This window comes from Cetorhinus maximus, chromosome 21 (assembly GCF_964194155.1).
Source record: "Cetorhinus maximus chromosome 21, sCetMax3.hap1.1, whole genome shotgun sequence".
NCBI classification, from domain to species: Eukaryota; Metazoa; Chordata; class Chondrichthyes; order Lamniformes; family Cetorhinidae; genus Cetorhinus; species Cetorhinus maximus.
In genome coordinates, this window is record NC_135899.1 from 79,862,912 (window position 1) to 79,889,324 (window position 26,413).

At 41.8% G+C, this 26,413-nt stretch overlaps 1 protein-coding gene across 3 annotated transcripts in view; it reads right to left on the reverse strand.

Moving 5' to 3' along the window:
* The window catches only part of LOC144696037 (AT-rich interactive domain-containing protein 1A-like), an 84,232-nt gene that overhangs the window by 36,280 nt on the left and 21,539 nt on the right, over positions 1-26,413 (reverse strand). For all 3 annotated transcript variants that reach the window (XM_078567237.1, XM_078567236.1, XM_078567235.1), the window contains exons 4-8: positions 11,524-11,764; positions 10,813-10,902; positions 9,743-9,910; positions 4,418-4,733; positions 2,252-2,397 (exon numbers count right to left, since the gene is read on the reverse strand). In XM_078567237.1, the coding sequence (XP_078423363.1) occupies positions 2,252-2,397; positions 4,418-4,733; positions 9,743-9,910; positions 10,813-10,902; positions 11,524-11,764 (961 nt within the window). The remainder of the gene's footprint in view (positions 1-2,251; positions 2,398-4,417; positions 4,734-9,742; positions 9,911-10,812; positions 10,903-11,523; positions 11,765-26,413) is intronic.

Here is a 26,413-nt window from a genome sequence, read left to right on the forward strand (position 1 = left end):
TACTTTTTCTAGCAACTTTATGTGACTCCTCTTTGGATCTAATACTATCCTTAATTTCTTTTATTAGCCATGGTTGAGCCACTTACTTGACATTCAGTGGCATTACCATCGCTGAATTCCCCCACCAGCAACATCCTAGGGGTTACAATTGACCAGAAACTGAACTGGACTAACCATATAAATACTGTGGCTACAAGAGCAGGTCAGAGCTAGGAATACTGCGCCGAGTAGCTCACCTCCAGACTCCCCAAAGCCTGTTGAGTGCAGCTCCCACAACACTCAAGAAGTTTGGCACCATCCAGGACAAATTAGCCTGCTTGATTGGCACCCCATCCACAAACATTCACTCCATCCACCATGGCGCACAGTGACAGCAGTTTGTACCATCTACAAGATACACTGCAGAAACTCACCAAGCCTCCTTCAACAGCACCTTCCAAAACCACGACCACTACCATCTAGAAGAACAAGGGCAGCAGACACGTGGGAAAACCATTACTTGCAAGTTCCCCTCCAAGCCACTCGCCATCCTGACTTGGAAATATATCGCCATTCCTTCACGGTTGCTGGGTCAAAATCCTGAAACTCCCTCCCTTACACCGCTGTGGGTGTACCTACACCACATGGACTGCAGCAGTTCAAGAAGGCAGCTCATCACCACCTTCTCAAGGGCAATTAGGGAAGGGCAATAAATGCTGGCCTAGCCCGCGATGCCCACATCCCATGAATAAATTTTTAAAAAGCTTGACAAGCTTTGTGTAAATTTCACCATATTGACAATATTCAGAAGTAAAAGACTGTTTCATCTAGTGATTGGAAATAGGGGAAAAAGCAGACAACAAACCTGAGTAAAGCAAGTTATCGATAGATGCCTCTTTTAAAGGAAAACTGGCATTTTCTTGACATTTGTGCTGCTCAGAGGACCTACACGTGAGGCATTTATTGCCATAAATAAGGTGTAATTTGTACTGCTTCTATGAAACATTGAAACTATAAAGCTTATTTGTTTCTTGTATATCACTAGTCATTATGGCAGTGGAACTTGGAAGTCTGTTTTCAAATAACCAAGAATAAACACGGAGAAAAAATGTTTCTTTTTCATGTAGAAGTGCTGCTTTATCCACTTAGACTAAACTGCTCTATGCCCAATACTGCAGTCTTCACTGGATATTTAGTTTTCCAAACATTTATAACATAAAGCATTAGAATTTTACTTAAATGGCCAAACCTGGCAGACACTTTTGTTAAATTGCTTTCCACTGTATAAAATTATGAGGGGCATAGATAGGATAGACAGGAAGGAACTATTCCCCTTGGTGGAGGGATCAATAACCAGGGGGCATAGATTTAAAATAAGGGGCGAGAGGTTTAGAGGAAAGTGAGGAAGAATTTTTTCACCCAGAGGGTGGTGGGAACCTGGAGCTCACAGCCTGAAAGGATGGTAGAGGCAGAAACCCTCATAACATTTAAGAAGTATTTGGATGTGCACTTGCGATGCCATGCCATACAAGGCTATGGGCCTAGTGCTGGAAAATGGGATTAGAATAATTAGGTACTTGTTTGACTGGCACAGACTCAATGAGCCAAAGGGCCTTTTTCTGTGCTGTTGACCTCAGACTCTATGACTATAACACTTTTCCTGTTGTGTTTTTGCGCCAGAAAGGAATGTGTAACTGTTGCAATGCATACATTCATTCCTTAAGTAATAGCCATTGTCTATCCACCATCATGCCTTTTAATGAAGTTCCCCAATCTACTTTAGCCAACTCCCGCCTCATACCTTTATAGTTTCCTTTGTTTAGATTTAGGACCCTAGTTTCACATCGGACTACTTCACTTTCCATCCTAATGAAGAATTCTATCATGTTATGGTCACTGTTCCCTATAGGACCCCACATAGCAAGATTATTAATGAATCCCTTCTCATTGCACAAAACCAACTCTAGGATAGCCTGATAGTACTAAGCTGAAATGTCAGCCTGCATTATGTGCTCAAGTTTCTGGAGTGGGACTTGAACCCCCAACCTTCTGACTTAGATTGTTACCCAATGAGCCACAGCTGACAAGTGACTAGTCACTTCTATTGCTTTTTGCTAAGTTTGTGATTAACACTTTGCGGTAATTTTTATTTGGCAGCACCATTAATAAGAAATATTTAAGGCAGAAACCACAGACATCACTCAGTGTTCCTGTGTTGTCACTGTCTTACACCACTGTACTCATCCACCAAGTCTGGTAACTGCACCCTTACCTGCAGAGCTATTTGCCATGTTTCCAGCCATGGAATATGGAGATCCCTGTGGATTCATCATCCCAGCCATACTGTTCATACCTTGACTGTAAGGGGAGCCAGCACCCATCATTCCTCCCTGATTCAGGTTTGGATAACCGGGTTGCCTGCATTAGAAAAAGGGAAATAAGTGAGAAACAAGAGAATTAAGCACCACCTTTGGATGGTGCACAAGTCTCATACACATTACAAAAGATTGAAAGTACAATGGGTCTAAAGTGGTCATAAATCCACTTCGCACAAATGGGCATAGATTTAGACTTCCTGGTACTACATCTAACGAAGATAATCATGACTTCATGTACTGGTCAACTTTAAGAATGTGTGATTCAGATGCTCAGGTCACTGGCAGCCTTGTGCCTAGCTAATCACATGGCGTACCAAGAACAAAGGTAAACAGAACAAGCATATCTCACCACCCAACACCAGGTTAAGTTACAATAATTCAAACAGTTTCAGAATGGTGGTGTAATTTGGGTGATCATCCCTCACCCAAACACAAGTTCAATAGCAAGAACGAAGGTGAGTCACTCAAACCTTTGAGCCTGTTTCGCCAATTAGATCATAGCAGATCTATTTATTAATTCCAGCTATCCACGGTGGTTCCATAAAATTTAATACCTTTACCCAACAAAAATCTGTTTTGCATTTATTTCCAATTGACCCCGAGCCCAAACAGATTTTTTCTTTTTTGGGAGTGGGGAATGCCGCATTTCCACATCCTTCTGCTTCACAATACTACAGCCTTGCCTAGTTCTAACTTTCCAAGGTTATGTCCCCTGTTCTGGAATCCTCCTGAAAAGGAAATAGTTTTGCAGTCTGATACATTGTACAGCCGCCTAACAGTAAATAATTGAGAATTCTCCTGTACTATGCAAACGCTGAACAAGAAAAAAATTAAACCTACTCAGACCTGTCATTTAGATAACATCCATTTGACTTTATATTTTAATTTTATGTTTTAGTATCTTGAACTGCTAGATTCTGTCACTGTACCTAGTTGTGGCTTTAGTATATTTGACTTCTGTTGAACTGCCCCTTGCCTACTCCATCCTGCTTCTCAGGCAACAGTTACTAGTGCATCAGCACATTGAATCTAACTAATTTGACATAATAATCAAAGCTACTGGATTCATGCTTTTTGCACAAACACCGGCAGAAATCCGGGTTTTGGGGGCGGGGTGACGGGGGGGGGAGAGAGAAAAATTGTACAAGTGTGCTGCAGAATTCAGAATCAACAAACATAGACCTTGACAATCAACTGTAGACCATATTTTTCATGTTAACTATTGGAAAAATATGACCAAATGCGGGTGTAAATTTGACACAACAGTAAAAGCGTGATTACAAAGATGCCTTGTGCCCTACGCACAGTGTTGCCTGATCTCCTGAATGTGACAATTATCCAGGTTCAGATACTGATGGGTACAATAAGTTTCTCCCCTTCCCACTTCACCTACCCCCAGTAACCCAGATATAGCAGCAACAGGCTGCAAAGCTAGCACCATTGAACACCACCTGATATACCACACACCAGAGTGATTGGGCTCCTCCAGCAGCTTGCACTTGTTTACTTGCTGCAGTTCACTCCTGCAAAATTGCACTAATCAATTCCCAGTTCAACTGTCAATCCCAATTCTCCTCATTAAGTCTCCATTTCTGTGCTGGAGGTAATTAGCCTTCATACAATTAAAGATATTGAAGGAGCACACCCATGCATTGGCAACCACCATACCTTCCACTGCAGCATTCTTCAGGCAATTGACCAGGAGATAGATGCAACTATATATACATAACCATAACAGATAACCCCCCCACTCCACCCCCAATTCAAGGACCTTTTCTACAGCCCAGGTACCCACCCAGTACCTGATCTCCCAACCCTCGGGATACCGCCCAGCCCCAGCAACTTTGATCAAATGAATGCTCCAGTAATATGCTCACTGTCATTCTGTACAATGAGCCCAGGTTACAAAACGACATTCCACTATACCATGTTACCAAAACACAATGCCTCAAAATTCAAATAGCTTCTCAGTTCATGTTCTTCACCATTTTAGTGGCTCCCATTACAGTGCCTTCAGATTTATTTCAATCTTACGGCCATGCACTCGCTGCTCCACTTACCTGTTCTGTACCGAGTTTGCCGCTGCATGCATTGCAGCAACAGCTGCATCCTGAGCCTTGCGGTTCATAGCTGGTGGTGGGCACATTCCTGAGGTCATTTGTGCCGATAGGTTTGCTGTATTCGGTGTCATATTGCCTCCATACGGCCGGTTACCCATCGTTGCAGGGCCCATCCTCCCTGGTGGCATTCCAACGTAAGGTGGGGCTGGACCCTGACCATGCATTTGGTTGCCAGCAGTCATTGCATTCATGGTGCCGCCCAAGCTGTAGTTTGCATTGGGCATTGCGTTATAGTTGGGTTGTCGAGGATAGCCCCCTGCTTAAATAGAAGGTGAAAAAATAAGCATGACAGAAATGTGCCTTCATCTATTGGAAACAAAAACAGAAAATGCTGGCAATACTCAGCAAGCCGGGCATCATTTGTGCAGACAGGCACAGAGTTAATACTTCAGCTCAATTATCTTTCATCAGTATTTTGCTTTTACCTCAATCTATCTGCCTTGGTCCAGATAGAAGTTGAACAAAAATAGAGCTCAATCCTTAGATGCTGACGGGATGCTGACAACAACTGACCCCAAAATAAGTGAAGAAAGTGAATTAATGATCAGCAGATACAAGATTGCACAGTGACATTATTAAAATGGGAACCTGTTACTCCCCACCCTGTAAAACACAAATATACCCTTCACCTCACCCACAGCTGCAGCATGCTGAGGTTTTATGGCAGCTCAACTCCATAGCAATGTAGAAAACAGCACAAAGCATTCATGGACAGTTTGGTAAGAGACAGATGACAGTGGTACAATATAAAGGGAGGAAATCCCTTGAACCATATTTGAATGCAAGTGTGGAGATTGACACTGTTCTCTGTAGCAAAGAGCAAGAGTCCAGATGGTTGTGTTGCCTGCCCGGTGCCAGGATTTGGGACATCTGCTCAGGGCTGGAGGGGAACTTGCAGTGGGAGGGGGAGGATTCAGTGGTCGTGGTCCATGTAGGTAACAACAGCATACGCAGGATGAGGAAGGAGGCTTTGCATTGTCAGCATGAGGGGCTAGGCACCAAATTAAGAAGCCGAATCACAAAGGTAATAATTTCTAGATTATTACCTCAGCCACATGCAAATTGACATAGGCAAATAAGGTCAGAGAAATGAATGATGGCTCAAAGGCTGGTGTGGGAGAAGTGGGTTCCAGTTTGTGGCGCACTGGCACCAGTATTGGGGAAAGTGGGATCTGTACCATTGGGACGGTCTACACCTGAACTCTGCTGGGCTGGTGTCCTCGCAAGCTGCATAACTAGGGAAGTAGAGAGGGTTTTAAACTGAATAGTGGGGGCAAAGGATCAAATTTGGGAAGATGTGGAAAACCAAAGAGTAGAACCAAGGCAAGAGAGAATGGTATTAATATGGGAAATGATAAACCATGACAGTAAGGGACAAAGATTACAAATCTAAGCATAAATCAGCAGATAAGGCTAGACGCTACAAAAATAACAAAAGGACAAAACTAAAGGCTCTGTATCCAAACGCACGTAGCATTCAAAGCAAAACAGATGAACTGACAGCGCAAATAGAAATAAATAAGTACAACCTGATAGCCATTACAGAGACATGGCTACAGGTTACATAGACTGGGGCCTGAATATTGAAGGGTACATGACATTTAGGAAGGATAGGAAGCACAGAAAAGGTGGAGGATGGCTCTATTAATTAATGATGGTATTAGCTCATTAGAGAGGAATGACCTAAGTTCAGAAAACCAGGATGTAGAAGCGGTTTGGGTAGAGATGAGAAATGAAGAAAGCAAGAAGTCATTTGTGGAAGTGGTGTACGGGGCCCCTAATTGTAACTACATGGTAGGACAGAGTATAAAGTAAGAGATAATGGTAGCTCATCAGAAAGGTACAGCAATAATCATGGGGGATTTTAATCTACATATAGACTGGAAAAATCAGATGCGCAAAGCTAGCGTAGATGAGGAGTTCATAGAATGTTTTCGGGATAGTTTCTTAGAACAGCACATTCTGGGGCCAGAAAGCAGGCTATACTAGATCTGGTATTGAGCAACAAGATAGGATTAATTGATAACCTCATAGTGAAAGCACCCCTAGGTAGCAGCAATCATAAATGATTGAATTTTACATTCATTTTGTGAGAGAAACGAGTGCGCCCAAGACTCGTATTTTAAACTTAAATAAGGGCAATTGTGAGGGCATGAAAGCTAAAGTGATTCAACAAATGAGGTTAAGGGGTAGGTCAATAGAGGTTCAGTGGCAGACATTTGAAGAGATATTTCAGAATACACAGAACATATACATTCCAATGAGAAAGAAAAATTCCAAGGGGAGGACCCACCATTTGTGGTTAACTAAAACAGAATCAAGCTAAAAAAACATAAGAACTAGGAGCAGGAGTAGGCAATTCAGCCCCTCGAGCCTGCCCTTCCATTCATTACTATCATGGCTGATCTTATTTCGGCCTCAACTCCAATTTCCCGCCCTCTCCCCATAACCTTTCAACCCATTACTAATTAAAAATCTGTCTATCTCCTCCTTAAATTTATTCAGCGTCCTGGCATCCACTGCACTCTGAGGTAGTGAATTCCAGATTCACAACCCTTTGAGAAAAGTAATTGCTCCTCATCTCTGATTTAAATCTACTACCCCTTAGCCTAAAATTATGGCCTCTCATTCTAGCATGCCCCACAAGGGCAAACATCCTCTCCACGTCTACTTTGTCTATCCCCTTTAGCATCTTATATACCTCATTTTGATCTCCTCTCATCCTGCTAAACTCTAGCTAGTATAGGCCTAAACTGCTTAATCTCTCCTCATAAGACAAGCCCCGCATCTCTGGAATCAATCTAGTGAACCTCCTCTGAAAAAGCATATAATTACACAGACGAGTGGCAGGTCAGAAGATTGAAAAGAATGTGAAAAAAAAGCAAAGCATTACAAAAAGATTAATAAGGAGAGAAAAATTAGAGCACAAGAGAAAGCTAGCTAGTAATATAAAGAGTTTCTATAGATACTTAAATAAGAAAAGAGTTAATAAAGTGAGCATTGGTGCTATAGAAAGAGCATCTGGGGAATTGATAATGGAAAGCAGGGAGATGGCAGGTGAATTAAATAGGTACTTTGCTTTGGTCTTCAATATAGAGGACACAAGTAACATCCCGAAAATAGCTGTAAATCAGGAAATGGAAGGGAGAGGGGAACTCGGGAAAATTACACTCACCAGGGAAGTGGTATTGAGCAAATTGTTGGGGCTGTGGGCTGACAAATCCCTACGCCCAGATGGACTTCACCCTAAGGTCTTGAAAGAAGTGGCTAGTGAAATGGTTGATGCCTTGGTTTTAATTTTCCAAAATTCCCTAGATTCGGGAAAGGTTCCATTAGACTGGAAAATATTGAATGTAACTCCTTTATTCAAAAAAGGGAGGAGACAGAAAGCAAGAATCTACAGGCCAGTTAGCCTAGCATCTGTCATAGGGAAAATGTTAGAAATTTATTAAAGGTGTTATAACAGGGCACTTAGAAAAACTCAAGGCAATCAGGCAGAGTCAAAATGGTTTTGTGAAAGTTGCTTTTGTGTTTAATTAGAGTTGAAGTACTTGCAATATCTGGAATGCTTTCTTTGAATGTTTAACCAATTTATTGGAGTTCTTTGAAGAAGTCACATGTGCTGTGGATAAAGGGGAACTGGTGGATGTACTGTACATAGATTTCCAGAAGGCATTTGATAAAGAGCCACAAAGGCTATTGGGGAAAATAAAAGCTCATGGTATAGGGGGGGTAACATATTAGCATGGAGAGAAGATTGGTTAGCTAACAGGAAAACAGAGAGTAGGCATAAATGAGTCTTTTTCTGATTGGCAGGATGTGACAAGTGGTGTGCCACAGGGATCAATCAGAGCTGGGGCCTCAGCTTTTTGCAATTTATATAACTGACTTGGATGAAGGGGCCGAAGGAATGGTTGCTAAATTTGCTAACGACACCAAGATAGGTAGGAAAGTAAATTGTGAAGAGGACATAAGGAGGTTACAAAGTGACAAAGATAGGTTAAGTGAGCTGTCAAAGATGTGGCAGATAGAGTATAATGTGGGCAAATGTGAAATCATTCATTTTGACAGGAAGAATAAAAACAGATTATCTAAATGGTGAGCAATGGCACAGCTCTGAGGTTCAGAGGGATCTGGGTGTTCTAGCACATGAATCACAAAAGGCTAGTATGCAGTGCAGCAAATAATTAGGAAAGCTAATAGAATATTATCATTTATTGTGAGGGGAATTGATTTCAAAAGATGGGGGGATTATGGTTCAATTGTACAGGGCACTGGTGAGACCACATCTGGAGTAGTGTACAGTACTGGTCTCCTTAGCTAAAGAAAAATGTAAATGCATGTAAACGTTAACTCTGTTTCTCTCTCCACAGATGCTGCTAGACCTGCTGAATTTTTCCTGAATTTTCTGCTTTTGCTTCAGATTTCCAGCATCCACAGTATTTTGCTTTTATCTAAATGCATTAGAAGCAGCTCAGAGAAGGTTTACTAGACTAATACCAGGAATGGGCGAGTTATCTTATGAGGAAAAGTTGGATAGGTTAGGCTTATATCCACTGGCTTTAAGAGTAAGAGGCGACTTGATTGAAACCTTTGAGATCCTGAGGGTTCTTGACAGGGTGGATATGAAGAGGATGTTTCTTCTTATGGGAGAATCTAGAACTAGGGATAATTCTTTAAAAATAAGGGGTTGCTCATTTAAGACAGAGATGAGGAGAGAAATTTTTTTTCTCTCAGAGGGTTGAGTGTCTTTGAACTTTCTTTCTCAAAAGCCAGTGGAAGCAGAGTCTTTGAATATTTTTAAGGCAGAGGTAGCTAGATTCTTGATTAACAAGGGAGTGAAAGGTTATCGAGAGTAGGCAGAAATTTGGGGTTGAGGTTAAAATCAGATCAGTCATGATCTTATTGAATGGCAGAGCAGGCTCAAGGGGCCAAGTGGCCAACGCCTGCTCCTAATTCGTATGTTCGTATGTAAGGTATGAATGAAGCAGTAAAGTTAATTTATCCAACTTTGTTCATGTTGTTAATACAAATCAAAAATGAATTCACACATCAAGTGTCCAAATAAGGATTTGCAGCTGAAAATTGGTGAATCTCATTTGCACACATATGATTATACTTAAACAGATGTTATACTTTAGAGGCAAGTAACCCATCCATTGAATGCCTTTCTTGTGACACAAGGTTTTGAAGGGGTTGGGGAGTGTCACATCAATAGACATGGCCAAAGTTCCAACTCTTACACTCCAATAGCATCACACTCACCTTGAGGTCCATACTGGGCACTTTGAGGCCCATAGTTTCCAGAGTTATTCTGTTGGTACGGGCTCATCCCAGCATGCATTTGACCTCCAGAAGGCTGACGCGGAGACAATGCTGACCCTGTCTGTGGGGAGCTGTACTGTGGCAGCTGGGGAGGTCTCTGCATGTAGCCTGCACAGGGGAAAAGACATTTCAGTGAAAACCAGGTACTGATTTAACAACTGAACACATCACTCACTGCAACAGTAATACATTATGCAAAGCTCCTTGTAACATTTTACCTGCATGGTAAAGCCCTGTAAAAAGGGCAATAATTTCTCTTCAAACACAAATGTATCAAACTTGTTTCAATTCAGAGAAACCATTCCAACTAATTGTCCTTGACCAGACAACTCAACTCAATAATTAGAGATCTAGGGTAAAATATTTAAGGAGTTCCCACTCACTTTTTATCAAATATACCGGTTTCATTTTCTCCATACCATTCCACCCCAGACAGTTTAATTATTTTCTGGTATATGGGTAAGTTAGATAGGTCCCAGATTCAATGCTTGGTGTGTGCTGAGTTGGTTAGTCTCAGTAGTTGAGGCAGAGACTAAAGCACCTTTGAAGGGAGGAGATAAATATTGACAGTCGAGAAAAATACAGGACCATAGGGAGAAAAAAAAAGTCAGTGAATTAGGTTTTGGATTATTCAAAGGAGCAAGCAGAAACTTCCTCTTGCTGTTCTGTAAGCTCCCATGCAGAACCAATTGGCCAGATACTGAAGTGACTGGCACCTCAAACTTTGCCATGATCAATGCCCTTAGGGAGGGGGAAAGAATGCAAAAAAAAAAATTTCAACTATAATACTAGTTTGCAAGCCATTTCCTGCTAGCATCAAGAAAATTGTGCTTTGGCAAACTGCAGCAATATAAGGTGAATATATGGCACCTCTAGTCCGTATGTTAATATATTTACTCTTTGCGTTCATGGTAGAGAAATGTCAGCTGGAGAAAGTGAACACAGATTAAATATGTTTGGTACACTAACTTTCAAATCAGCTACAAAAGCTAGCTATGATATGAACTCACCACGGTCCTGCCCCATAGCCGACGGATTCATGGAGGGGTGCAGAATTCCATCTGACTGGCCACTCGGAGGACGGGGTGGCATCTGATTTCCTAGAAAGCACAGAATTTACAAGTTACTTGTTACTGAAAAGAAGAGAACATTGCTGCAGGATGTCATGGGGGTGGGGAATTGGAGTTGCAGTCCCTTCAACAAACAATGGGATGAGATGAGTGCAGAAGGGTCTGGGCTGGGGCTTCCATCTGGTTTCTCTAATTCTCTAGCATAGTTATTTTCAGTGAGGCTACTTTAGTGGAATTGTGGCTATCAGCAATCATCTGTATAATAAGGTTTAGGGATCAGGGCTGCTGAGAAGGCAGCAGGACTCACTTCAGAATCAAATTCCTGTCCTCAATACTTACCATTAACTCGGCTACAAGCAAAATGCTACTAATTTAGGGGCAGAGTCCCAAGACACGCTACATGCAAGATCCTGAAGCTTGGTCTGCTCAGTCTCTTTAAACCAGGTTACAAAGATGCCAATTAACCCTCAGTTTTGATGATCTTGAGCTTTCCGATTTCTCCCCACCATTGACAACAAAGGAAATAAAACTCTTAAGAGCCATACAAGAAGATCCAGAATAGTCGTAAACATTCCCATCCCACCACAGCCAAATGAAGCAGTCTTCAGACAGCAAACCTTTGCAATGAAACATACATACACACATTCCTACCTGGTACAGCTGCTGGGGACAGCGGCCCTGACCTGGACTGGGTTACACTAGCTGGTGATCCTACAGGTGAAGGTGATGGACCACGGATTCCAGGCAGATGCGGGGAGGTATGAGGGGAGAACGGTGACTGAGCAGGGTTACTTTGCTCCCCTTGGCTGCTGGAGATTCCTGATGTACTCACTCCTGGGCTCAGTGCCCCCTCTGTCCCAGTTGGCAAATCATCAATAGAACCCGACAAATCCTACAAACCCAGAAGAACAATTAGTTCACCTGCTCTTCATGTGTAATGACATTTACGTCAGTTTTCTTTTTAACTGATGCACCTCCAACCTTTCACTTCTGCAAGTACTGAAATGGTGAAAATAGTTTAAAGAAATGAACCAAAGTTAGACTATGCATCTATGCTGGGAGGGAGAATGCACTGGGAGGGCACAGGAGCTAGAATCTCATGGGGAATCCAACTCGTTAGACATTACCAAATGCAAAACAACTTCCTTCATTAATGAGTGAAAGCAAAAATCATCTTAACTCCCAGTTCATGCTCTTCCCATGCACTCATCTCCAGACAGCAATCTCTAGCTGATCGGGAGTGCTAGAAAATTGAGCTCCCAAATACCCAGTCATACCGCCCTCCAACCCCTCCCTCAAATACCAACACTGCTCTGTGTTCAATGACTGGAGAAAAATCATCAGGGCACTTCTTTCCCTCAGTGGTGGAGAGCCAATGAGATATTCCCACCACCCCAACCCCAGTCCAAATGAAACTGATCACTTTGCACAACTGGAGTGTCTGAGATTGGGGCATCAATGTGTCCAATATTGGTCTGACAAAATAGCTCATACAAAATAAGCAGGAAATAGAAATCACCCACAACATACACTGACCGTTAATAACATTATTCCGTTAGCTTTAAAAATATATATATTTCCTCTGGGCAAGCTGCTATTACAGTGCATCATATCCAAAAACTTGCGTTTATATTGTGCCTAATCAGTCAAGAGAAAGGGGGGGGTGGCCACAGCACAATGAATTAACGTGTCGGGGTATGGCTTAGATGCAGGGCTCAGCATCCTGACTTTTGATACAGTTCAAAATGATGGACTTGGAGGGGTGATGCCTCACTGCACACCTTTTAAAACCCAGCATTGAAGTTAAGCTTTCACTAAACTATGGGTGGTAGAAGTTGGAGAATGGGTAGTCGTGCCTCCTCCTGCCATGTTTTAAGTGTAGCCCTGGCTGGCACAGCCAGTCAGTCTGGGATTACCATCCTCTCATGCACAATGACATCATCATCACATTTAAATTACTGGAACTACTTTTTCTTGCTCTTTGAAAATGTGTTCAAAGCATTAGACAACAATTGAGTAATTAGCTATCAGCTGGAGACAGGACAAGGTTCACAGTTAAATCTCCCCATATAAGTCCTACTAGAAATACTGCACAACCTAAGACCGTGCACAGTTCAAGCCAAACTCATTTCCCTTTTATAATTTTATTTTCGTGTGATAAGCAGAGATGCATGAAAGCCCTTATATTTTACATACCACTCATATTGCCAACCACAACCCACAGCTTAGGCCATACATGTACTGCACGAGATTTCATAACGTACCAATTCCCACTAAAACACAGATTCACTAAAATTCAATCAGTCCCACCCCACAGACGCTGCCCCAGATCACAGAGGAAGAATCCTACAGTGAACTTGCTTCTCTGGTCTCAGTCTTCTTTGAATCACTGCATATTAATCTACTTCTGTCGTCCCTGGACAGGCCATGAATGAGACAAAAGTCAGACAGCTCTTCAAGTTTGAATCTCAGTAATAGTTTAAATTGTCTTTTCCAATGTTACTCTAGGTAGCTGAGTCATTCATTTAGCTGGTTACAGGGCATTAACTCATAAAATCAGGAGCTTTTAACTGCATGTCTACTCCCCACCCCTAGCCCCCATGAACAATCACAGACATTAGCTTACAGGAACTAACCAGGCCTGTTTTACACATTGTTGGTTACTCCCTAATCACCTTACAAAATGGTAGTTAACAAGAGAAAATGGCAGCCTCAATCACCATATCCATATAGGGAGGGACTGCCAAAGCAGTCTAACTTATTCTAATAAAAGCTACCAGCTTGTCTGAATACATTGGTTACAGTATATAATGGGTTAAAATCTAAGTGAACTGATTGTCCTTGATCAGCAGCATGGGTTTTACACACAGACGCACACAACCAGCTCTCGAGTACTCTCATGGATTAATACTGCACACCAGGAATCAGCCAATGTGCATGCACAGTTTCATTCCGCACACACCAATGCCCTATTCCTGTTTTAAAGTGAGTTATCATTGTGACATTAATTTTTAGTAGATATGGGTGTGGCTGCATTCATCTAGTTTTGCAATATTAAAGTTTCTGCACTGAAGTCAGGGAGGTGGGGATCACTCAGAGTATTCACGTCAATGCGCAAGGAACTGAAAGAAACAAGGAGGAAATCTATCATTAACAATGCCCCACATGTAAATATCCCATTTTACAGAAAGTTACATTACTGAACAAAAGAAGCCAAGTGACTGAGAAAACAATTCCTACTCCTATGCTTCCACTCCAGTGAAATGTCCAATTAGTATTAGAATTGTTCCTGCGGCCCGATCCCAATACTGCTGATCTGCAGTGAGTGCAGCACAAGTTTGGAGAACCTCATGCTGATGTGACGCTTGCTTTCTCATCCTGTCAGTGCTCAGGGCTCAGCCAACATTTACATTTGTAAACAATAACAGAATGAGTGTGTCTCACGTGCTTTCCATGTGCTTTCGATTTATTGCCCATCTGCCATTACCATCAAAATACTGGAAGCTGTCCAAGTATTTAACACTGAATCTCACACTCCTGGCTGGCTCCCTCCCTAACAAAAGCCTTGAGCTTTCTTTTGAAATCCTGCCCAGTTTTATTTCGGGCTCTGACCTGATGAATGAGTGTTGATTACTCCACGGAGTCTGATGTGTTGAGGTGATGTCACAGTGTACTCGCTTCTCCCTGACATGTTCTATGCACTTGGCCACTTTTGCCATGTCTCCACACCCAGGAGGTACAAAACACCGTCTCTACTCCACCCTCCAGGGCATACAGTGCTGGCAAATCACACATCAAGAAACTCAGCAATTGTGCTTTCTATGCCAATAAATCTCCCTCAATAAATAACAAATCGTCTCCAAGTGTTGCCTTCACCCAAATTAGACAGAGCACAATGGGCATCCTCGCCCCTCTACCTCCAATCCAGCATTACACACAGCACTCCTCCAAAGGCTGGCTCCTTCCTTACCGCCACTCTCTCAGTGAAAGCGCATGTTTCTATTAACTACCTCTCTCACCTTCCCCTCCCCAATTCCAAAAGCTCAATGCACAAATCTATTTTATTAAAAGCTCATTCAGATCAGAAGCCAGGTGATGGGAACTAGCAATGAATAAAGTTAAGCAACTTTTCTGGATGTTTATATCTAGTGTTCAAATCTAGATTCAAAGTGTTATACAATCTCCCCACCTTGGTATCCTGCACTGGCTCCATTTGTACAATTGCTTCCATTGAGCATGCATGGTACAAAGGATCCGTACAAAATTTGTCTCTGGTTTAAAAAAAACACTTTAAACCTTTCCAGAGGCATTCATTCAGAGAAGGGTTCACACACACAATTTTCTGCCTTCTCTCCCTCAGTGCTCCATTTCCAGAGCGCCTCTCCCAAGCTTCCAACCAGCTGCAATAAGACAACCAAGAGCAACCTGAAAATAAGCACTGCTGATATTCCCTCATCTCCAATTGGAACCTTTCACAAAAGAGGCATGAAAATGAGGAGGAAGGAGGCAAAATCCAGCCGTGCCCATTCCTGATGTGTTTTAAGTGTTCCAATCACTGCAACTCCTGCACTTTAATGAGTTCCTCAATGCAGACTCCACTTTCAGTACAATCATGGCAAAATCAAAATGATCCCAAGTTCTGGGTCATGGAAGCTAACAACAAAAAAATAAAAAAGCACTTAAGTTGAAGTAGCAGCAAGTTATATCATGCTGGCTATGGTGTTCAGTCTGTGTAACAACCGTCAACTAGGACGTGTACAAAGACAAAAGCCACTCAACAGCTACAGCAGTGCTTCAGGGAACCAGGCACATTATTATTCCAGGAGTTAACTGCAGTGCTTATGGGCACAAGTGCGCTAGAAACAGGCTGTATACTTTTGTGACCTTAATTCAAATCCAGTTCAGACCGATGGGTTGAATGTTGTCTGCTCGTTGCTCAGTTTTCTCAGACTTGGTCTAGTTTCAAGAGTTTGGCCAGGCTCTGTCCAGCTTCAAGAGGGCCTATATCATTAAACTGCCCCTAACTGGCAACTTGGTACTCCCCAAGGGGTCATGGGCTGGTTGGCACAGAGAAATAGATAAAAATGTCAGACTGGTATAACACAGGACACTCAAGGGCTGAATCCAGGAAGCTTTACTCTGCATCCCATTGTGTGTGTTTTTGAACCAGACACTGATTGCCTGAAATGGAAAGCGGCGTCTGCCTAGCACTAACACCTCTCATTTAGACGAGCACAACAAACAATTTTTATTAACAGAACAGAACGCGAGAGAATTAGGTGAGAAACACAATAATTAAATCCAAGACATCGCTTTCAAAAGGAACAAAGTCAGTCTTGGTGATGTGTTTTCACCATGTGTAAAATTATCAACACTGACAGAGATTACTCTGAGAACACTGACTCATACACAGGAGCTGGAACTGGAAGGGCCCAGCGCTGAGGCTACAAGCTGTGTTGGGTCATTGGCTGTACAGGAACCTTCACAGAATACATGTTTTTTTTTCTCACAAACTGCGAATGATCACAAGCTCCACGAAGTGGCAGCCTGGTGCTTTTGAAAATGGAGCAGGTGTTCCGAATGCAAACTCCAGGCCAAAGGGAAAGAAAACTATGAGGAAAAGACAGGGTGCCAGTCCAATTGCTGCTGCCGCAATCCTTTCTTCTCACATTGATATGGATCCATCTGTTTTTGAACAATAGTGAAACTACCCCCTCCCAACTGAATTAAGTGACACAAAGTACCAGCATTAGTTTACTCAGTAAAGGAAGAGCAGGCCTACTAAGCAGAAACCCCCAAATCTCACTTCCTGAAAGATACAATTCGCAGAAGGCAGGTGTACAACTTTCATTTAGTCTTACTTGTGTCTTGATAGTAACACTTCTCATGTATTGAACATACGGAGGCCACAAAACATCAAAGAAAAAGTACTTACTGTGAAGGCACTCACTAATATGTTGAAACATTTTATGCAGCTCAACTATTTTTTTTTTAAAAAGTAAATTCCTCTTTAGAGCCCAGGTGACTGTCACTTGGTGAAAATGCAGACTCTGCTGACCAGTTTACAGTTACCTTGCAGAGCTCCTGATCAATGTATCTAGGTGCGAGGGTCTGCAAGTTCAACAGCTAATGCTAACTCACTGCACTCATTTCCACTAAGCACCAATTCCTTGGGTCTTAGAAAACCCATAATCACTTTAAAACAAAATGGATTGATGAAAGGACATGCGTGTTCACTTTTTAAAAAAAAAAACACCCACCCTCTAACCATTGAGCTTTTACACATAACACAGGTGAAGCCTTAATCTCAACAGGATGCAAGAGAGCGTTCAAAATCTTTACAGCAAGTTAATTTCAGTAAAGATCCATTAGCTCACCCACCCATGTGTGAAGTGAAGCATAGGACCTCCTTCGAGAATGATCACCCTGCCACTCCCTCCAGCAGTTATTTCAGAGTCCCCACTCAACAAGCAACGTTTATGATGTAGGTTGCCAGGCTGGGGTAGGGGAAATAAGAGATAAATACACACTTCCAAAATAAATATTCCTGTGCATCCTGAACGCATTGGCCATCCTATGACAGGGGAATAGAAATGCCTGTGCCATTTCTAAGCAATTCAAAAAAAACTTTGTCTTTCTCATTAACTATTTAGAGGGATTTAAAACAGCAAAATTGTAGTGACAAGTGAATGTTCCTGTCCCTAGTATAATTACAAAAGTGACTGCTTGCTCTGTCCCCAAGGCATGTATGGCTCATCATGAGGAAGGACTGAACTATTTAAAGCACACTTACTCCACAAGAACAATAAAGTATTTTGTGGGAGAAACAATGAGTTTCTCTACAAAACCCCATGTGCATCAGGAACCCAAGAATGGCTCTCTGCAACAGCAGCATATTCCAGTTGCTTTCACAAAGGAAAGTGTTGAGGGAAGGGAGCAGATCAAAGCTACTTCTCTACAATTAAAGTGAGTATTCATCTTTTGGGTGCTGTTATATCTGCAGCTCAGCAGTAGCAGGATCAGCGGGGTCTTTACATAGCACAATTTCTAACTCTTAAAGAAAGACAGTGGTCCTGTTCTGGCAGTTTGAGGCATTCACATGAGTCCTGTAATAGCCAGAAATAGCTGAGCCAATTGCCACCAAGGAATAGTGTCTGCATGAGATCATGTGGTGTCAGTAACCCAATTATATAGTAGTTTGCCCCTCAGAGGTGAATTGAGGGTCTGTACATGCAAATGAGAGGGTGATGTGGATTTAGAAATAGAATCTCTATTAATTCCAAAAGACCACTGATGAAAATAGGAAACAGGCCATCCGTGCTTGTGACTCAGGCTATGGAATTGTGGGAACAAGGACTCTTTGGTGTAGTTAGCTTGTATTATTTCAGACCTCCTGAAAGGTTAGCACCATTACCAGACACAAGACAAGGGAATGATTCATATTTGAGGTAATTTTTAGTTCTGGGAAGGTTAAAGTTTAACTGTAGAAAATGGGATAAATGCAACTAAAGCAGCTTGAAGACTATTACACTTAAAAGGTTGCAGCCATGTTGACTTAAGGGATTAACAGCTAGAAAGGTAAGACCATAAAGTAGCATAAAGAGTCCCTGGACCCAATTAATAGCTCTGTACAGTTAGGAGTCAGGAGTCATGGGGAGCGGAGATCTCTAGCTCGTTGCTGTGAAGGGTTAGGGATCAAAAGAAGCCCTGGGAGCCATTTATAGCTTGGTTTAGCTGGGGAGGTTGGAGCTAGGTGAAATCCGGGGGAAGGGCCAGCCAAGTGACACTAACTGAAATTATATCAGCTGAAATTGCGCTAGTATGTAGAGGCTGGAGCGCAGTCTCGAAAATCCAGGGGAACAGAGTCTCGGGAGATGAGACTGAAACTCTGGGAGGTCTGCAGACATTGATGCAGCCCGAGTTGGAGCAGCTTTGAGGGAGTTCAGAGTCTTCATCTTCGAAAGCAAAATGTGAAACAGTTCCAATGAAATTGGCTGACTCATAGGCTTTACTGACATCTGGGTGGATTGCTAAGAAATCCGTGGGATCTTGTTCACATTTGCTATGTATTGTACAGAATGGTGTGTTCGACCACAGTTTGCCTGTTAATTGACATGTACCTCATATTAACCCTGAATGTTAGAATGTAAAATTGTAAATTCTTTTATCTTTTTGACCTTGAATAGTACACTTATTTTTGTTTTGTTCAAAACCTGTAGAATCTTGTGGTTTTATTCTCGTAGCAAGTGTCTTGAATCTCAAACTTTGCCTATTTTAAACTAAACATTATTGGTCCCAAATTAGATCTTGCCAAAAAGGGGTCTGATCTAGGATCATAACATTTGTGTGCCCACGCGCACGTGTATGCATACATGCGTATATATACAAATACATACATGCATTTAAACATATAAAGGCACATTATATCCCCTGCTTTCCCAGTAAAGCTTGGAACAGATTCCTGGAACTCGTAGAAGTTAATATAAACAGCCAGGATTTCTCATTTACAAAATGCAAGAGAGTTTTGGAAGAATCAAATCTCCCTACATTTGGAAAAACAATTCCAGAAATATTCCTGTACTTTAACTTTTAAAACTATTAAAGCCAACAAGATAATGTCATTCTAGCCCAAAGAAAAATAGGTGCAACTAATGAGCTTGCAAATAGGAGTTCCAGCATAAACATGGACATCACTTCGTCTTATCAAAGGCAAAGTCTACTGGTGACATTAGTAAGAGGAAGGATCAGCGGTATTGGAAAGATCATAAGAATAATATGGCACACATACATTATAGATCAGTGGATTCCAGTATTTTGAGAGTTCGCCAGTCACTATCAGTGAGAGAGCACGAAAGGTTTGAATCTTTTCAGTTTAACTTTGTGCTCTGACACTGGCAAAAATCATACTTTCACTGCTAACACTCCATCCAAACAAAGGGCACTCCACCTTGTGTCTGGATGAAATGAGCCTCAGCTTCAGGTAGCAGGGCCTTGTGGTTAAGTGCCAAGTCTCAGGAAGTGATGGTTGGGTATGATTTTAAACACCAAATATACAGCACATCGCAGAAATGAAAATGGGTGTCTACACATTGTCTAATTGAGCTGCTAAAAACACCAAGCATCATGTTTGTATTTATTAACAAAAATTAAAGCTAGCAAGTTTGAAAGATCTGGAAAAGCCCCATTTTGTTTTTACATATAGCCCTTGTATTCAGTGTCAATGTCCTTTATGAAACAAGTGTCTCTATCTGCTTAAGAACCCTTTGCCACTGAAAAATAGCATTCTTTAGTAGAACGATGAAGCATACTCTAACAAACTAAGATTCTGTCTATAAACAAAGAGGCATGTTTATTCAGCATTTAACAGGTAAATTAACAGTATTTGGTACAAACAGTGTTTTGATAGGTATGGTAATGTAGTGCTTATGATACTGGGCTGGCAACTCAAGGTAGCGTGAGTTCACCACTGCAGGCTGTAAAATTGGGGCATTTTTCTACACTGATGGTATAATATAAATGCAAGCTGCTCAAGGCCTCATCAATGTTTTATAAAACTTTAGCATAACTTCCTTTTATGTCTCTATTTAAAACAAAGGATTACTTTCTCAGCCTGTCCTACCATCTTCAAAGATATGTGTACATACACCCCCAGGAGCATCTAATCTTGCTCCCCGCTACGATTGAATGGATGGGCAGTAAATGTCACCCACAGCAAGCGCAGAAGCCATTCTTGGTTCAGCTCAGTTATCTTGCTGCCTGATTCAGAGCCCAAGCTGCCAAATATAAACCCAGACTGAAGCGCTACAGGCCACAAAGGGACTACAAGGAGTTATTAGCGCGATCTTGACAGACCGAGCCTCAGATACAGCTGTCAATAAAAACCATTATTCCAGGATGTTCAGAATTGAGTGCAGATTGCTTGATTCATTGATCTGTACCAAATACTTTGAATTAATTGCTAAATGTGCGTCGTTTTATGGATCAAATGAACCAAACTGTATGCCAACTACTTTCTGAACCACACTCGTCTCTGGGTGACTAGGGCAGATAGAGAAAGTGTGAAGAAATCCACTTTGGACACAAAATATAAACTGGAATATTTCTAAACAGTTAGAAACTAGAAACTGTACCGGAGCAAGGAGATTTGGGATTGCAAGAGCAAAAAATATTTAAAAGTAGACAGGTACGTAAAGCAATAAGATGGTATGTTGGCCTTCATCTCACAGGAGTTGGAATGCAAAAATTAGGAAATAATGCTGTAGTCGGGAAGAACCTTGGCCAGACCCTACCTGATGTACTGCATTCAGTTCTGGACAGCATGTCCCAGGAAGGATATACCGGCCTTGGAGGAATGCAGCATAGATTCACTAGAACAGTACCAATGATTAAAACGTTAAATTATGAGGTTAGATTGCATAGGCTAGGGTGAGGCGCCTGAGGGGCAATCTGATTTTGGTATTTAAAATGTTAAAAGAACTTGACAGGGTGGTTTCAGAAAAACTACTTTCTCTGGTGGAAATCAAGAACATGAGGACACAATCTTAATATTCAAGTCATGCCATTCAGGAAGAGATCAAGAAGCACTTTTGCATATAAAGGGTAGTGGAAATGTGGAATTCTCTCAAAAGGCTGTGGATGCTGGGAGTCAAATAAAGCTTTCAAGACTGGGATAAACTGATAAAAGCAAAACACTGCACATGCTGGAAATGCAAAATAAAAACAGAAAATGCTGGAAAAACTCAGCAGGTCTGACAGCATTTGTGGAGAGAAGAAGAGTTGACGTTTCAAGTCCAAATGACCCTTCACTGAAGGAGGGTCATACGGACTCCAAACATCAACTCTTGTTTTTCTCTCCACAGATGCTGTCCGACCTGCTGAGTTTTTCCAGCATTTTTCGTCTTTCTCTTGGGATCAATAGATTTCAGTTGGATAAGGGCATGATTGGATGCAAAAGCAAAATGGAGCTGAGGTGCAAATCGGCCATGATCTAAGTAAATGGTAAGACAGGCTCACTACTACCGCTATCCTGTCTGACACTAAATCGTGGACCGGCTAAACTTTCCTGCAGCTTAACATCAAAGGGACCAAATCCAGTATTATTCAACTTCAACCAAAAATTCCAGATCGACTCCATTCTCTCCTTGGTTATTCACTCAACACAATCCAGACAAAGGTGGCAGAAAGGGATACTGACTTTGGAGTCAGTGTCTTATGCTCTGGCGACCATTTGTGCTCATCATTTCCTATCAGGCATGCTGCACAAATACTATATATTTTAAAAAAGGAATAGGCTTCCATCTACAAACCTTACAGCTAGTCAGTTTTATTCCAGAAACCATCCCAAAGATATTAGTCAAAGGTCAAAGCGGTTGCCCTGAACCCTGAACCGACATCAATTTGTGACTTCCAGTCTTCAATAATAAGGCTGTCAAAATAAAACTGTTCCCTTCAACATGGGGGGAGAAGGTCCTCCATTTCAAAACAAAGTCTAAAGGGACTCAAAAGGCTTATACATAAGTGGTATATGGGAGAGTGAGATGCACGTCAGTCCTCCTCATAGGAAACAATGACTTGCACAGCAGATTCCTGAAGCATGTAGGGTGCAATAAAGAAATTATACAGACACTGCCCAAATGAATTTCTATTTCCAGGGTCACTCCTCATGAGATACAACCAACTACAAGACCAGTGCCATAAAATCAAACTTGATGCACAAATTCTAATAACAGCAAAATCACATTCTACTGATTTTTAGATGTTGTACAACTGATGTTATCAGAATTACCTCCTTATCAAAATTCCCAAAACAAAGTATCACAGACTTCAGTAATGTTCCAACGTGGTCACTGTTTTATCAGCTTCATTAACACTTTCACTCCCAACTACAGCCCAAGATACCTAATAACTGGTCCATTAAAATTTAATTATCCAGAGACTTCACCCTCCTGCAATCCAAAATATTCTCCCTTCACACTCCATTTGTAACCGGATTGAAAACATTCTACACACGCTCAGCTGTAACTTGTGAAGCACAGTCCTTCCACATCTCAGGCCTGATTTAAATCCAATTCAGGCTGAGGAGAAAAATGTCCCAACTGTCAAAAAGTCATATATGGGTATACGCATTCATGTACACTCAGGGATAGGCACACAGATATTGTGAACATTCGCCACAAGTACTGACTGAGAAAGCCATTGATTACTCATGCTTAGCTGCCACAATCTGCAGCCCATCAGTTGTACAACATCCAAAAATCAGTGCAGATTTAATTTTAAATACAGAGATTTGTAAATTAATTGGAAAACTCACAAGGAAATAGATTTTAAACAGGTTAATGACAACCACCTAGAAATCACAGTAAACATTAAAAGGAAAAAGGAGGATTTTTTTGTTAAAAAACAATGGAGTAATTATGTAGAAAAAGGAAATGATGTGGCTTTACTAATTGCCATGGCCTTCGGTAAACCAAACATCAAACAGCAATCTAGGTAGAGCAGAGCATGGAGACAAAGCAGGTCATACGACCCTCACTCCAACTCTCCGTTTACAAACCAGGAAGTGGACAATCAGATTTCCTGTATTTGGAAATGAAAGGAACAAAGGCAGAGCTAAAAAAAAAGTCAAAGTTAAAATGGAATCCTCATCCCCTCCCCACTTTCCTGCTTAATCATACCCTCCTACTCCATAGAGGGTTCCAGCTCCAGAACCAAAATTAAAAACATATACAGATTACGTAACTTTGAGTATTATGATGCAGCCTATGAAACGAGTGGCAGCAGAGGATCATTTATGCGCCAACCCCAGAACCTCTCCACCAAATTCCTGTAATAAAGGCTGCAGCAGAAACACACAACGATGCTCCTTGCACTGGCAACTTTATTTACTGTTATTTGGTGCTTGATCTGAAGACAAGAGTCAGAACCACATCCCATATTTCAAATTGCATCATCTGGCAACCTTGCGTTGTGCCCAAAGTTTCTTGTACTCTGCTTGTTATGATGCTTTAATACCCAGCGAGAACAGGAACACAGGTTTGCAGCCTCACTTTTTGACACCTACTGAAAGGATCAAAGGTCAGCCACAGTGCCGCAGACAACATTTGATCATTAGCCAGTGGTGTGGAGGTGAAAGCGCATCAAACCCACTGAGGCTTCTTCACACCCCCACACCACACTCTGCCCCATATCATCAGCACACCAAACTCTGCACTGAGGGGCTGCCATTTGTGCAGCTTCACATATTTACCTAACATCTACAGCACAGAAACAGTTTAACCAAACTGTCCATGCTTGTATATATGCTTCACATGAGCCTCCTCCCATATTTCCTTCCTCATTTATCATCATAACCCTCAATTCCCTTCTCCCTAATGCTTATTGAGCTTCCCCATTACTGGCTCAACTGCACCCTGCAATATTGAATTCCACATTCTCACTATTTTCTGGATGAAGAAGTTTCTTCTTAATTCCTTATTTGATTTCTTGGTGACTATTTTAAATTTTGCTTTTCCCCACAAATGGAAACAATATATATGCTCTGACATCCAAGGGTTTATCCTTGGCCCTCTCCTATTTCTCATCTTTGTGCTGTCTTCAGGACATTAGTTTCCACATGTCCAGTAACAACACCCAGCACCACCAATCTTGACTCTCCCACTGTCCCTAAAGTACCAGGCTGCTTGTCCAACATCCAGCACTAGAAGAGCAGAAATCCCTCCAATTAAATATAAGGAAGCCTGTAGACATTGCCTTCAGTCACCGTCGCAAACTCTACTCCTTAGCCACTGACTGCATCCCTCTCCCCATCAATTGCAGAGGCTGATCCTAACTATTCGTAACCTTGATGTCAAATTTGACCAAGATGAGCTTCTGACCTAATATTCGTGCCATCACTAAGATTGCTTATTTCCACTTCCATAACATCACTGGATTCCTCTCCTGCCTCATATCATCTGCTGCTGCAACCCTCATCCATGCCTTTTACCTCTAGGATTGACTGTTCCAAGGCACCCCTGGTCAGCCTCCCACATTCTCCCCTATAAAAATGTCATCTAAAACTCTGCTGCCCATGCCCTAACTCCCACCAAGTCCTGTTTACCCATGACCCCTGTGCATGCTGACCTATACTAGCTCTTGGTTAAGCAACACCAGAATTTTAAAATTCTCATCCTCGTTTTCAATCCCCTCCATGGCTTGACCCCTCCTTATCGTTGTAATCTCTTCCTGCCCTGCAACTCTCTGCGATCTCTATGCTACTCCAAATCTGACCTCTGAAGCACCCCTGATTTTAAATGCACCACTACTGGTGGCATGCCTTCAGTTGCTTGGACTCTTAAGCTCTGGAATCTGCTCCCTAAATCTCTCCACCTTTCGACTTCTCTCCACCACTTTCCTCCTTTAAGGCACTCCTTTGACCAAGCTTTTGTTCATTTGCCCTAATATCTTCTTTATAGTGTCCGTGAAGTGCCTTGAGATGTTTTATTCTGTTAAAAGCGTTATATAAATACACGTCATCATTGTTGTTTACCCTCATCAAAATGTTTCAGAATTTTAACAATCTCTATTAGACTAAGGAATCAGGAGCTTATAGGGGTGGCATAGAAAGTATTACACCGGAGAAGCTAATGTTGGCTTGTGAGTGTGTTGGTGACTTGCTGAGCTGTATAGAGAAAGCTCGAGCTCTCTATTGTTCATTTATAACACTAAGTTTTATTTCTAGAGGGATAGAATTGAAAAGCAGAGAAGTTGTGTTAAACTTGTAGTGAATTTTGGTTAGGCCACATGGACTATTGTGTACAGTCCTGGTTTACCATATTTTTAAAAGTAAAGAGACACTGGAGAAAATGTAAAAAATATTCACAAAGATGATAACAGAATGTGACCTTACACCTATCAGGGAAGATTGAATAGGCTGGGTCTCTTTCTGGAAAGAGAAAACTGAGGCACTTTCTGCACTACCCCTACAAGCTCCTATTTCCTTCTGCTCAAATCAAAGCAACAATCCATACAAGCATCTTACTCAGATTGTGTGTGGACTCATCAGGATGGAACACACTTTCTACACAATCAGATTTGATTTTTAAAAAAGCAAAATACTGATGCTGGAAATCTGAAACAAAAACAAAATGCTGCGAAAACTCAGGTCTAGCAGCATCTATGGAGAGAGAAACAGAGTTAACATTTCAACTCCGCATACCCTTCTTCAGAGCTGAAGAGAAGTAAAAATGTGATGAAATTTACACTGTTTAAGGGGGGAGGTGGAGCAGGTGAAACTGGATAGAAGGCCAGCAATAGGTGGGGGCAAAGGAGGGATTGACAAAGATGTCATGAACTAAAGGGCAAAGGAAGGTAGTGGTAGTGATAGTGTAATGGTAGTGGTAGATTTTTTTAAATGCCTTCTTCACCAGAGTGACAAGTCGGGGCTTTGTGTTCCTAGGTGAGGGAAAGCCATGATTCCTGATCACTCACTGTTCTGTAGTGCTGGAAACCACACTTGAGCGTGCATTGAGCCAGGACAGCAATGTCCTGTCACCCTTACACC